This window comes from Trachemys scripta, chromosome 6 (assembly GCF_013100865.1).
Source record: "Trachemys scripta elegans isolate TJP31775 chromosome 6, CAS_Tse_1.0, whole genome shotgun sequence".
Classification (NCBI taxonomy): domain Eukaryota; kingdom Metazoa; phylum Chordata; order Testudines; family Emydidae; genus Trachemys; species Trachemys scripta.
In genome coordinates this window covers 120022057-120034580 of record NC_048303.1, presented here as the reverse complement: position 1 = coordinate 120034580, position 12524 = coordinate 120022057, and the positions used below count along the sequence as shown (strand labels likewise).

Sequence of the window (12524 nt, the reverse complement as noted above, 5' to 3'; positions counted from 1 at the left end):
AGGCAGAGGAGACAAAGTCTCTTGTTCATCCCAAACCAATGTGTGCTGGGGGGGGTCCCAAAGTCAACACTCACCTCCTTTCCATGTGCCCACTGGACTCAATGGAGAGAGGATTGCTGATTACAAGGGGAGTGTAACAGGGGCAAGATCAGGCCTTCTCTGATTGGCCAATCCAAACAACATGGCGGTTGGATGCAAGGCTGGGGAGCCATCAGACTCATTTCCCCAGCTAGGGCTGCTACTTGTGTCCAGACAACAGAGAATTTCCAGCTCAAAAAACGTACACGTATGTGCATTGCAAAGATGTTATTCTACAGGGAGATTTATTCCCACTGGCCCCACTTCATCTGTCCCCAGGACCCAAACAGACCGGTAATCTAATGTCTTCAATTGTACCTCCCCTGAAGTGTCTTGGCATGGAGAGGAGAACTCTACCCCAGCCCATCATCCATAAACCTGCCATGTTACAGGAGTGGCAGTGGCAATATCAGCCAGCAGGGGGCACTAAGACAATGCAAGGCTAAATGAGGATTACTAAACCCGTTCCTTTGGGTCACCGACAAAGCTCAGCACAAAGCAATGATGCTGTGACATCAGGACAGTGATTAAGCTAAGGAACCCTAAAGACCACCATAGGGTGGGCCTCATTCTGATCCCACAGGGTAAAGCAGGTGTAACTCCACCAAAGTCACTGGAGTTTTGCCATTTAAAACCATCATGAGAGGCGAATCGGGCCCAATCTTTTTATTCCCAGCATCAGAAAAGCAAGTAAAGTGAGGGGTGTGTAACCCTCACCCAACCTTAACTCTAACCCTAAAATGTCACTGGGGGAGTCAAATTTGTGTTAAAATTAATTTTCCAGACTCTTTTACAATTAAAATATGCCGTGTCTGCCCCACACAGCATGCCATCAGGATGTGTACGGAGGAGGCAATGCAACTGCTGACCAACAAGCCTTCAGCATCCAGTGGGACCCTGGCAACAGGGTTAAGGATGGAGACAAGAGAAGAAATCACCATGGCACTGTCAGAAAACATGGTGAAGTCACAACGTTCAAGGCATAAGCGAGATATGAATATTTCAAACACTGAGACTACAGGCATTAACTATACAACACCGGTGATAGTGCAGGTTAGGAGTCTTTGGATATAACATTTAATAGGAGGCAATCAGCACATATTTCAAAATGGAAAGACCTTCTAGCATGTCTCGCCAGCCACAAAGCTCCACGAAAGGGTTGGAAGTAAATAATGAACTTTGTTCAGGGTATTTTATGGGAGTATTTCTAATAAAACACGGGTATTCCTGTCATCTCCTTAGGTGACCTACACAAAGAAGCACCAGCTGAAATGGGGAAACCCAGAAGAGGGACGGGATGGAAAGCAAGCAGAAGACAAACTACTCTACCTTCAGGATCACAGTGTGGTATATGATAGAAGCAGCACCAAGCTAACAAATGGAAAGTAATGTACAGGAGTTAGAACTATGAAAAATAATATCCTGTTGTTGTTAAAGAGGGGAAGGAGGTGCCGCCCTCCTTTGACAATTTCTAAACTTTGTGGTGGAGCAATGTAAAAAGCAATATAGTGTTAACCTATTGCCCACAGAAGATTTCCCAAGGTGGGCTTCCGTTATCAGCCCCACATTTCAGACGGGAAACAGAGGCGCAGAGTGGTAAGCAATTTCATAGATTTTAAAGACAAAAGGGACCATTATGATCATCTCGTCTAACATTCTGCACAGCACAAGCCAGAGAAAGAACTGGGAAGAGAACTCACGGAGCCAAGTTCTTCATTCGCAGAAGTGTCACCGATTTCAAGCGGAGTTGTATCTATTAATGTCACTGGGGAATTTAGCCCGAGGAGTTGATAACACTTGACAATAAGTAACCTAAAGGGGACTTTGGTGAGAGACCGTCTCTGGGAACAGCTATCACACCATACGAAGATGTCTCATAGAGATGCAAGGAGGCTCTCAGTATGGAGGGTTGGTATAACAGGGTTAAACTTTGAGAGTTATATCTAGCTTCCAGAGATTTTTGTCTAGATGAGGGTCAACACAGATTACAGAGAAAGACACTCCAGCTAGGAGGAAGAATTAGGGATCAGTTTTTGGTGATTGAACTCTTTCTTCTTGAGAACATGTTTGACTGGAGAGCCACTCAGGGCTTCAGCCAGTCCATCTGCAGGGCTCAGGAAGGAATATATTTCCCTCGTACACTGTTTTAATTCCCCCAACCCCTTCCTCTGAAGCATAAGAGATCTGCCTTGGCTACAGAGGAGATACTGGTTGGGGTGGACCGTGCAGTGAGGTGGTACAGAAAATCTTCTGTCTTAGATTTCTGGCTGGTCGGTCTTGCTCAGATATGCCCAGGGTCAGAATGATCTCTGGATTTGGGGTCAGGAAGGAATTTTCCCTCAGGTCAGACTGGCAGAGACCATGGGGGAGTTTGTCTTCCTCTGTAGCACAGACTGCGGTCATCTGGGCATATCTCATCTAATCCATGCCTTGCCACCACAGGGGCCTCGGACATTGGTTGCACCCTTGGTCTCTCCTGATCTCTGCCCTATGGCACACAACAGTTTAGTCTCCCAAGGACCGAAATGCTTTGGATTAACTTAAGTCTTTGGGCTCAATAGAGGGGGGATCTGGGTTAAAATTAATGGCCTGTGTTATGCAGGGGATCAAATTAGATGAACTCTAAAAGCATATGATGGTTTTGACCCCTTGCTGCATCCCAAGTATTCCTGTCTGAAGGAAAGGCATGTTCCTGGTGGGGAAACATTTCCTGTTTGCACTAGAAGAGGATAAAAACCTATTTAAAAAGATAAAAAGTTTAAGAACAGATATTTTATAGCATTTCAGAGTTCACAAAGGAGAGCAACAAATATGGACTGGATTGATGCCAGTGTAGTTCAAAAGGAAGTGATTTATGAGGATGGGGTGGGGGAGGGAATTTATGTATAGAAGAAATGTTTAAAAGGAATTTCATTGAGACACATGAAAAACTAATTCCCTTTGTTTCATGCACTCAAACTCATGAGTGTTAACTAGTGTTGTACATTCACAGGAAGAGGAGGAACACACCCTTCATCTGATATGATCCTTTAAATTCTCAAACAACGTTACAAATGCTACCCCCTGGAGACTAGCTGAATACCAGTAGCAGCACCCCTAACATTCAGAGGTCTGCAGCTTGGTAGTGCATGAGTGTTCCTTTTCAGGAGGAACTCAATGGGCATTCTCCCTTGAACCAAACTCCTTTTGACGTGCATGGGGGGTTGGATCAAGTGAGGGTGGCAGAATTTTGTTCAGTATTACTGGATAAAATGCATCTTGCAGAGCAGGGAATCCCCTGTAGTGGAGGTGGAAGGCTGAAATGAAAGGCAAATCTCCAGGGAAGAAACTTGCTCTAAGAGAGAATGAGAGCATTGTGGCTTAGATACTGGGGCCCAGAAGATCTGCATTTAATTCTTGTTTCTGTCACAGACTCCCTCTGTGATGGTGGACAAGTCATGTAATTTCTCTGTGCCTTGGTTCCCCATCTTGAAGATGGAGATAACATACCTGGGGAACTACCTCAGAGGGGTGTTGAAAGTCCTGGTTTGATCATTGTGATGGATGTGATTTTTCAACAGTTCCAATTAGAGCTAGTCCAAAAACAAACAAACAAACAAAATGGGGGAAAATGGCTTTTCAGTCCAATTGAAAATTTTAATGAAAAATTATTATTTGGTCAGAAGATTCATATCAAAAACATGGAAGTGAAAAAGTTCCATTCATTTTTCTGGTTGTTAAAGATCTGGTGCCTTGGGTCTTTTCCCCTATTTCCACTGATTTTTATACCTCCTTCCCTGTTCCAAAAAGGGAAATAAAGAGAGAGACAGTGGGGGGAACAAACAACAAAACGCTTGGAAAACTGGAACTTTTTTTTTCAATTAGAAACTAAACAGAAAAAATTGTTCTGTTCCACACCTTTTATAGGAAAAAAAATCAGGCACATATACAATGAAGCACAAAATCTTCATTTTGTTTGATTTTTCCCCTCCAAGAATGGGATTCTATTTTCTATTTTCCGACCAGTCTGTGCCCTAATGCACAGAGGTGTTCAGATCCAAGGTTTTGCTTTGGAGCCATCTGCAATGTGAGATCAATTTTAAAAAACAGGAGACTGTTCAAGAAAGTCCTTTTTTAGTCACTTGAATCTAGTGCACTGGTTGCCCCATCCTACAATTCAATGAGTTGTGTTGTCCTGGTATCTAAGTTGATGCCTAGTCAGGATTTCCCAACCATCTAGAGAAAGTCCTTTTTTAGTCACTAGAATCTAGTGCACTGGTTGCCCTATCCTACAATTCAATGAGTTGTGTTGTCCTGGTGTCTAAGTTGATGCCTAGTCAGGATTTCCCAACCATCTAGACGCATCCTTCAGCCGGGATTCCAGATCCAACACCACCCAAGGGCAAGGCGTAGGGAAAGCTCTGCTTTTAAACAATTACTTAGCGATTCAGAGCGATGAAACCAAACAGAGTGACCAAGCAGGTCTCAATGTTAAGGCAAAAACACAAAGAAAATTTAGGGAAAAAAAATAGATCATTGCTGGACAAAAAATAGAGGATGAATCCAGGCCCCATTGAAGTCAATGGTAAAATTCACTTTGACTTCAAGGGAGCCAGGATTCCACCCTGAATCTCGCAGGACTGAAAGAACAAAAAGCCATTTTCCTCCGGCCTTCTGCTGCCCCCATTACATTTCTTACTCAGTGCAACTATTAAAGCCCAATATTTCTCTGAAGCTGCTCAACAGCACCACATTTCTTGTAAGTTTGATTTTCTCCAATTCACATTTCTGTGGTGAAATCAAAAAGGCCTGTATTTAAAGTGAAAAATGAAACCATCACATCACAAAACATTCACTCTCTCCCCCTGTCATTACCCTCTCATCTAGAATAAACTTGTCCATTCTTCTGTCATTTTTTCTTTCTAATTCATATAATCATCAATTTATTTCTTGACACAGTCATTTCTGGCACATACTTGTTCTCTAATCCTTTTATAGAAACCCCCCGAAGAACTGATTCTAATCCTAATTGACTGGTTCCAAACCCTTTCACCTCATATGAAGCCATGCCAATATTGTTGATCTTGTGACCCTGTCTCCTGTAACAACAGCTAGATAGTTCAGGTATATCCAAAAGGGAACCCTGTCATACTCACTTACATTTCACAATGCACACAAATCACATCAGTTCAGAAGTGGGAACAGTGCATCAAACAAAATCTGCCGTGATCAACATCCAGTCGAAAGTAATGAGTGAAAATGGTAAAGAAGTTATTACAACAAACCAGCATGAAATTGAATCATTTTTCTTCATTAGACTGTGTTGCTATTATCCACTTTTAGCATGTTTGTGGTAAGTAGACTTTAAACAGGCAGGCTCGCTAGACCTCAATAACGGTAACTGACAGAGTGTGTGTGTGTTTGTGTGTGTGTGTGTGGTGTTGTGTGTGTGTTCATACAAATCACAGCAGCCTTTATGATTTTAACACTGCAGTGGAAAACAAAGAAGGACGCACCTAGCCTTATGACTGCTCTCTACGTAATTACACACTGCTAACTGGTCACTGCAGCCGGACAACTTTAAGAGTGAAAACTAAGCTTTAAGCTGTGCTCAGAAGACACACTCATATTGAAACTGAGGAGGTTATTTCTCTCCCACTAAGTTGGCAGCAGAACTCCTGCTGACTTCGGTGGGTGCAGGATTGGGTCCTTATTTTTAAGAATCTAAAGCCTGCAAACCAGGAGGGGTCTGACACACGAGGCTGGTTACATCACTTGAATGCAGAGGAAGGCACTCAGGTACCAGGCCGATCAGAGAAGTATAAGAAACTGAACAGTGTCGACCAGAATGGCCTGAAGGCTCCAGGCAGCGGTAATTACTTGTGCTGGCATTAGATGGCTCTGCCTGTTCGGCACCTGTCCAGTCAGGGCCAGCGCTTCCATTTAGGTGACCTAGGCGGTCGCCTAGGGCACCAGGATTTGGGGGGGCGGCAATTCGGCGGTGGGGGGGGGGGACACTTCCGCGCTCCGAATCTTTGGCAGCAATTCTGCGGCGGGTCCTTCACTCGCTCCGGGACAGCAGTGTAGGCAGCAGTGCGCTATGGAAGGATTAGCCCCACAGAACAAAGAGACGTGTGTGTATACAGGTGCAGAATTGGTATTGCCGTGTGATCAGCTACTTCAACTTACTGGGCCCCATTTAATGGTGAAACACCGCCCTAAGGGAGGGAAACTAGCTAACACGCTTCACAGCTAGTGCGTGTTTGGAAGGAAAAGTCCAGGAGCCCACAATTCCATCCTTTAGATCACCTGTGGTTTTAGCTCACTTGACTCCCATTATCTTTCGTGCTGCTCCCAATCTATCATTTTTCACGCTGAAATTTCCTTTCTCACTGCCACTGCTCCCCTTTTCCAAGTTTCTGTTCCCCACAAGGATGCCCTAGGGACTGGCAAAATCTCAGCTTGCTGCAACTCCCATTGATACGATTCTTTCCTAACCAGCAAAAAGAATTCACTGAACGTGTATTCTTTTAAGTGTTCAAGGTGTTACACTCTCATCTCAATAAGGGAGTAGGACTTTGGAAAACCAGCCTTGCCACTGCATGCTGTGATTAACTTTGTCAGGGCCATGGCTTTGTATCAGATACTGCATGAACGCTGGTCTCAAGAGAGTGAAAACATCCTTTATAGAGTTAAAAGAACCCCCCAAAATCTCAGCTGCAGGAATGTAGAGTCACACCAGTTAGGCCTTTCCGAGTTTGGATGGTAACTCGGAGCCAACATTCTCTCCCTAACTCACATTGCTATGAAAGTAATAAGTCCTGTGAAACCATGACTTGGGGCCCAGCCCCATCTTCCTTACTCTCATTGAGCTACTTGTTAAGTCAGTGGGAGCCTTGGCCAAGTAGAGGACAGAGGATCGAGCGCCAGAGGATAAATCTTGAGTTTAGATTTCTTTTTCTGACACTCTACATGGCTCTTGTTGCCTCCTAGCTGATCATTCTTTCACAGAGGTTGCAGAAAGTCATGGAATCTGTGACTTCCCCAACCTCCGTGACTTCCGCAGCAGCTGGTGGGGCTGACTTCAGGGCCGCCCGGGCAGCTGGCCCCAGCTGCTTGGTCGCCCCACGGCCAGCCACACTGGACGCTGTTGGAGCGACCCAAGGCCAGCTGCTCCGGCCACTGATCGGGAGGCCCTGGGCAGGTGGCTCCGGGGTCCACTGGAACAGCGGCTGGTGTGACTGGTTCTGGAGAGAGCCCGAGCAGCGGTCCTGTAGGTGTCCTGGGGAACCGCCTGAGCGGCAGTGGTCCCAGGGTGGCTGGAGCAGTGGCCACAGTGGAGCCCAGAGGCCATCCAGAGAGCAGTCCCTGGGAGCAGTGGCCAGGGGGCAGTCAACCCCCAATTCTGGAGCAGGTCCCCCGCAGCAGGGGTTCCCCAGAGCAGTACGTTCCCAGAAGTAGAGATTTAGTCGGAGTATTTTTGGTAAAACTCATGAACAGGTCATGGGCCATGAATTTTTATTTATTGACCATGACCTGTCCATGACTTTCACCAAAAATACCCCTGACTAAACCTTAGCCTTAGTCATCATATAAATACACTATTCAGAAAAAATTCAAAATGGCTCAGAAGTGCTTTTTTGAAGCAACTGAAACATTGAGGATTAAAATGAAGGGAAATCTTTTGCTTCAGTTCAATCAAATTGCAAAGTTTTCGAGACACTGGGACAGGTCCTCAGCTGGTGCAAATCAGTGTAGCTCCATTGGCTTCAAAGCACTACACCAATTTATACTGGCCAAGAGTCCAGCTCACAATGTTTGATATATTTATATCCATGTATGACCAGGCAATCTGAAATTTCCAGAGAAGCATGCTATTATTGTTACTTGTAGATATCAAAGTAGCAGTGCGTTTTCAAGAGGTATTTAAACTTCAGTATGTCATCAGTACATGAGGCTTCTTGGGGAAGTAATTCCTTTCCAATATGAGTAAGGGGTTCAGAATCTAGCCTTAGCTACTTTACAGATGGCATCCTTTTCAAATGACATGTTTTTGTTGCTGCTGTTAGCTTTCTGCGTACAGAACACCCCTTCCATATTCGGGGAACTCCTACAGGGGTGAAGAGCTGCTGTTAAATTTTGCTACAATTTAAAACCAGGTAATTTTCTTTGAAAAGAATTGCGGAAAAACACACTCCCTTCCTTATGAGTCTCAGTTAAAGTGGATTCAAGCATCCAAATCCAAGTTTTATCTTAACTCCTGGGCTAGATCCTACATGGATGTAAATGTAAATCCATGTAGGTTGGTTGGCTTCAGTAGAGTTATGCCAAATTGCATCAGCAGAGCATCTGGCCTCTGATTTATGAGGGAAGCACTAACAGACCCTTAACTATAATACTGCCAGTGGCGGTATTCTGCCTGTACCACGGCATGGGGTGCTGTCGCTGTCTTTTACTCCCAAAGGATTTCTTTAAAGACAAGAATCATGACGAACAAAGGTTGGGTAGCTCAGCTACTTAGAGGTTCAACGACTTAAAACAAAGAAACAATGAAAAAAAGTCAAAAATTCAAAATTATTCCTCTGCTGGAGGTCACCTACATCAGCCTGTCATCCATAAATCTGGAAAACTCTATTCCTACAAGTTTCAGTGGTTAGTCTGTATCAGCAAAAAAACCGAGGCCTCCTTGTGGCACCTTAGAGACTAACAAATTTATTTGGCTAGAACCCACGAAAGCTTATGCCCAAATAAATTTGTTAGTCTCTAAGGTGCCACAAGGACTCCTTGTTTTTTTTCTATTCTTACAGTTGATAGAGGACAATTACTTGGTATTTTGCCTGCTTCCTCCATGCAAACTGTGCAGGAGAATTCTCACTTATGTGTGCTCTGTGTATATATAAAGTCAAAGGGGCCAATTTTTGAGACAGTGGTGTAAAATGGATCATGTTCACTCTGTAGATTAGGGCCCCCATACTGCATGAGGATCTGCTAGCACAGACCCTGGGCTCAGGAGATTCCCCTCAAGCTGAAAAGATTTTGCACAGATGTAGGGGTTCCTGCTAGCAGAAGCCCACCCAGAAATGGAGCCCGAATCTGTGACAAAAGCCAAATTAAAAAGCAGACATGAAATCGGGGGGTGATAAGAATAGGCATTGGTAGCGAGCGAGACGAGCAGCTTGAACTAACCTGGCAGGCAATTCTCTGGTCTTGGATTCTGGCATAGACTATTTATTCTAATTTGGAAACAAACATTTCCAGTTGATTACAAACACCAGGATATTGTTGTTTTTTAACAGCATAGTGACCGCACCATGTTCTGCAGGCAAGGGACTCCGTAGCCCTCCAAATAACAAATCTGAATTTTGTACGTGTCAGTGAATGGGGGCAAGGTATGAGGCAATGTGGTGCGTGCGTGCAAGAGAAAGAGAGATGGAGAGAGACCAGCCAGCAGACAGACAGGACCCCAGGCCGGCGCAGGGCTCTGTCCTAGTATATCTTGAAGCAGGATTGTTGTCATTGTGGGCAGTCAGAGGGAATCCAACATAAGATTGTGCAAGGAGATGCTTCTCACTTACCATGACTGGATGTGCACAAAGGCCAGATCTGGCCCAACATCCAGTGAGGAGATGTGCAGCCACCTACAGGACAAGCCCCAGCTGCAGTGAGCAGGTTGTTCCTAGAGAAACTCAGTAGGAAAACTCACCTAGCAATCCAGGGTTGGGAAATCTCCAGGAGTCATTGTATGTTGAATACTGTGGGTGGCTGTATGGACTTCCAGAAAACTCGCTCCCTAAGTAAGGGAAAGAGAAAACAAAACAAATGGTAATTTGGCACTAAAACAGACACTGATGGGGCGAGGGGGAAGAAGCAGCTAAATGCAGTCTGCAGTCTAGCTGATATCCAGTGCAATTCTTATTGTAGGCTTTACGGTCCACCTGGTTCCCTAGGGAATGGAAATTGGGACACTTGTTAGAAAACAAACTCTAAGTCAGTGGATGGAGTTTTCCTCTTGATTTTCCTCACATTCCTCGTGCTGGGCCTGATCCAAACCAGTGGGAATCTTTCCAGCTCCTTCTATGTTTCACCAGGATGGTGAACACTAAGGCTAGATACCCTCAGGAGAAATTCCAGGGGGGCTCGAGGTCATGCTGAGCCTCATCCCTGGAATTAAGTTGCCCCCGTACTACATCTGGGCCCCAGTTTGGCCAAGCTGAGGGGAAGAGGTACAGCGTAACTCCTCAACCAGGCTTTCCAAAAGCTGGAGGGGATGGAGCAGTTAAAGTTCTAGACATGGACACCAGCATCTCAGTTTGTTCAAGGAAACTGCTGCCTCTGACTCACGACATCACCTTTGGCAAGCCTCAGGACCTCTCTCCCTCTCTATAACCAGGATAACGATGCTTACGTCTGTGTAGGGCTTTGAGCTCCTGCCATGCAAAGCATCATGTGAGCTCACAGCATTACCACATTGTTCAGGATCGTCTCACTGCTACCTTCTGCTCTCCCCAGCTGTATGTTCTGTACACGTCTCATCTCTTGTTTGATACCGAGATTGTAAGCTCTTTGGGGCAGGCACCATCACTTTGTTATGAGCGTGTACAGCAGCCAGCACTAGGCAATACCACAATACAAATAATAATTACTATTATTCTACAATCTGTCAGGAATGATCTCTCTCTCTCTCTCTCTCTCTCTCTCTCTCTCTCACACACACACACACACACACACACACACACACACACACCTTCATCAAAATATTAAGGCCATCAGCCACCTGACAAAAGCCAGGAAGAAGGTCACAAGTGATCCTTGCCAGTCCTAATATGTTCATCTGAACTGTCTTGTGCTCACATGAGCCAAAACGTTATTGCTGTATCTATTGGGAGGGAGGTCCATAACTAGAGTATGGGTATGTCTACACTACCCGCCAGATTGGCGGGCAGCGATCGATCCAGCGGGGATCGATTTATCGTGTCTAGTCTAGACACAATACATTGACCCCTGAGCACTCTCCCGTCGACTCCTGTACTCCAGCTCGGCGAGAGGCGCAGGCAGAGTTGACGGGGGAGTGGCAGCAGTCGACTCACCACGGTGAAGACACCACGGTAAGTCGATCTAAGTACGTTGACTTCAGCCATGTTATTCACGTAGCTGAAGTTGCGTAACTTAAATCGATCCCCCCCCCAGTGTAGACCAGGCCTACTAAATAAAGCCAGAGAATGCTATGCATACTTTCCCTCTTTAAGTTAGGTAACACAACTTGTAGATTTGGGATTTCGGAAATGATTTCCACCCAAAATGGGGACAAAAAGTCAAAACTCAAAAAAAATCATGAATCACAAAACCAGAAAAACACCTGTATTCGGGTCAATTGAAAGATTTCATTGCAATCATTTTGAAGCATTTCATTTTGATTTTGACCTTTTTTATTCTAATTCTTTTTTTTTTTTTAACTATAAATCAACTTAAATTTCAAAACAACAACAAAATCCATTTAGAACCAAAACCAGACCTTTTTTATTTCCAAAGTGTCAAAATGAGATGTTTTGACAATTTGAAACTTTTTTTCAACTCGGGAAATTCATCAAAACCGCCCCTTTCTCGTAAACAGTGTATGTTTCAACAAAATACCATTGTCCAAAAATTCCTAACTAGTTCTAGTTAAAATGCCATGTCATTACAGACAGCTCAGAGGAGACCTCTGCTCAATGGGAAGCTACAGTCAGAAAAGCAAACAAGATGCATAAGGAACTGGATGGAGAATAATACAAAAACTATTATACAGTGGCTCAGCCTCATCTGGATAGCATGTTCTGTGCTGGTCATTCCATCTTCAGAAGAATATTTCAGAACTGGAGGGGGCTCAGACAAGGGCAATGAGAATGATCAAGGGCCTGGAAAATCACTTAAATGAAGAGAAATTGAAAAGACGGGGATTGTTATCTTAGAAAGGAGACAAAGAAGGGGGAACATGATAGAAGTCCCTAAAAATCGATGACTGATCTAGAGAAGGGAGATAGGGAGAACAGAAATGGCCTGCCCCCGTAACATAAGAACTAGAGGACTTTCAATGAAAATAAAAGGAGGCAAACACAAATAGAATGTGGAATTAGACTGTGGAACTCATTGTCGCGGGATATGGTTGAGACCAAAAACTTAGCAGTCTTCAAAAAGGGATTGGAGATTTATATAGATACCAGGAGTATCCAAAGCTAAATGCTAACATAAATTACGTACATTTTGAAGGAGGATTTAAACTGATCTCTGTTAACTAGGGACTTGGAGAAGACCTACTATAGGGGCAGATTGTTCCACACTTGCCTAATGCAAGGCTGATTTTACCTTCCTCTGAAGCATCTGGTCCTAGCCACCGTCAGAGACAGGATATGGGACTAGATGGACCTCAGGTCTGAGCCAGTCTGGCAATTCCTAGTCCCTAAGGTTGCTTCTTTAACATTAAAAGCTCA

At 44.5% G+C, this 12524-nt stretch overlaps 1 protein-coding gene across 3 annotated transcripts in view; it reads right to left on the bottom strand.

Annotated features, from left to right (window-relative positions):
* Positions 1-12524, bottom strand: part of PAX5 (paired box 5) — a 232082-nt gene that overhangs the window by 8919 nt on the left and 210639 nt on the right. For all 3 annotated transcript variants that reach the window (XM_034774864.1, XM_034774865.1, XM_034774866.1), the window contains exon 9: positions 9761-9847. In XM_034774864.1, coding sequence (XP_034630755.1) covers positions 9761-9847 — 87 coding nt within the window. The remainder of the gene's footprint in view (positions 1-9760; positions 9848-12524) is intronic.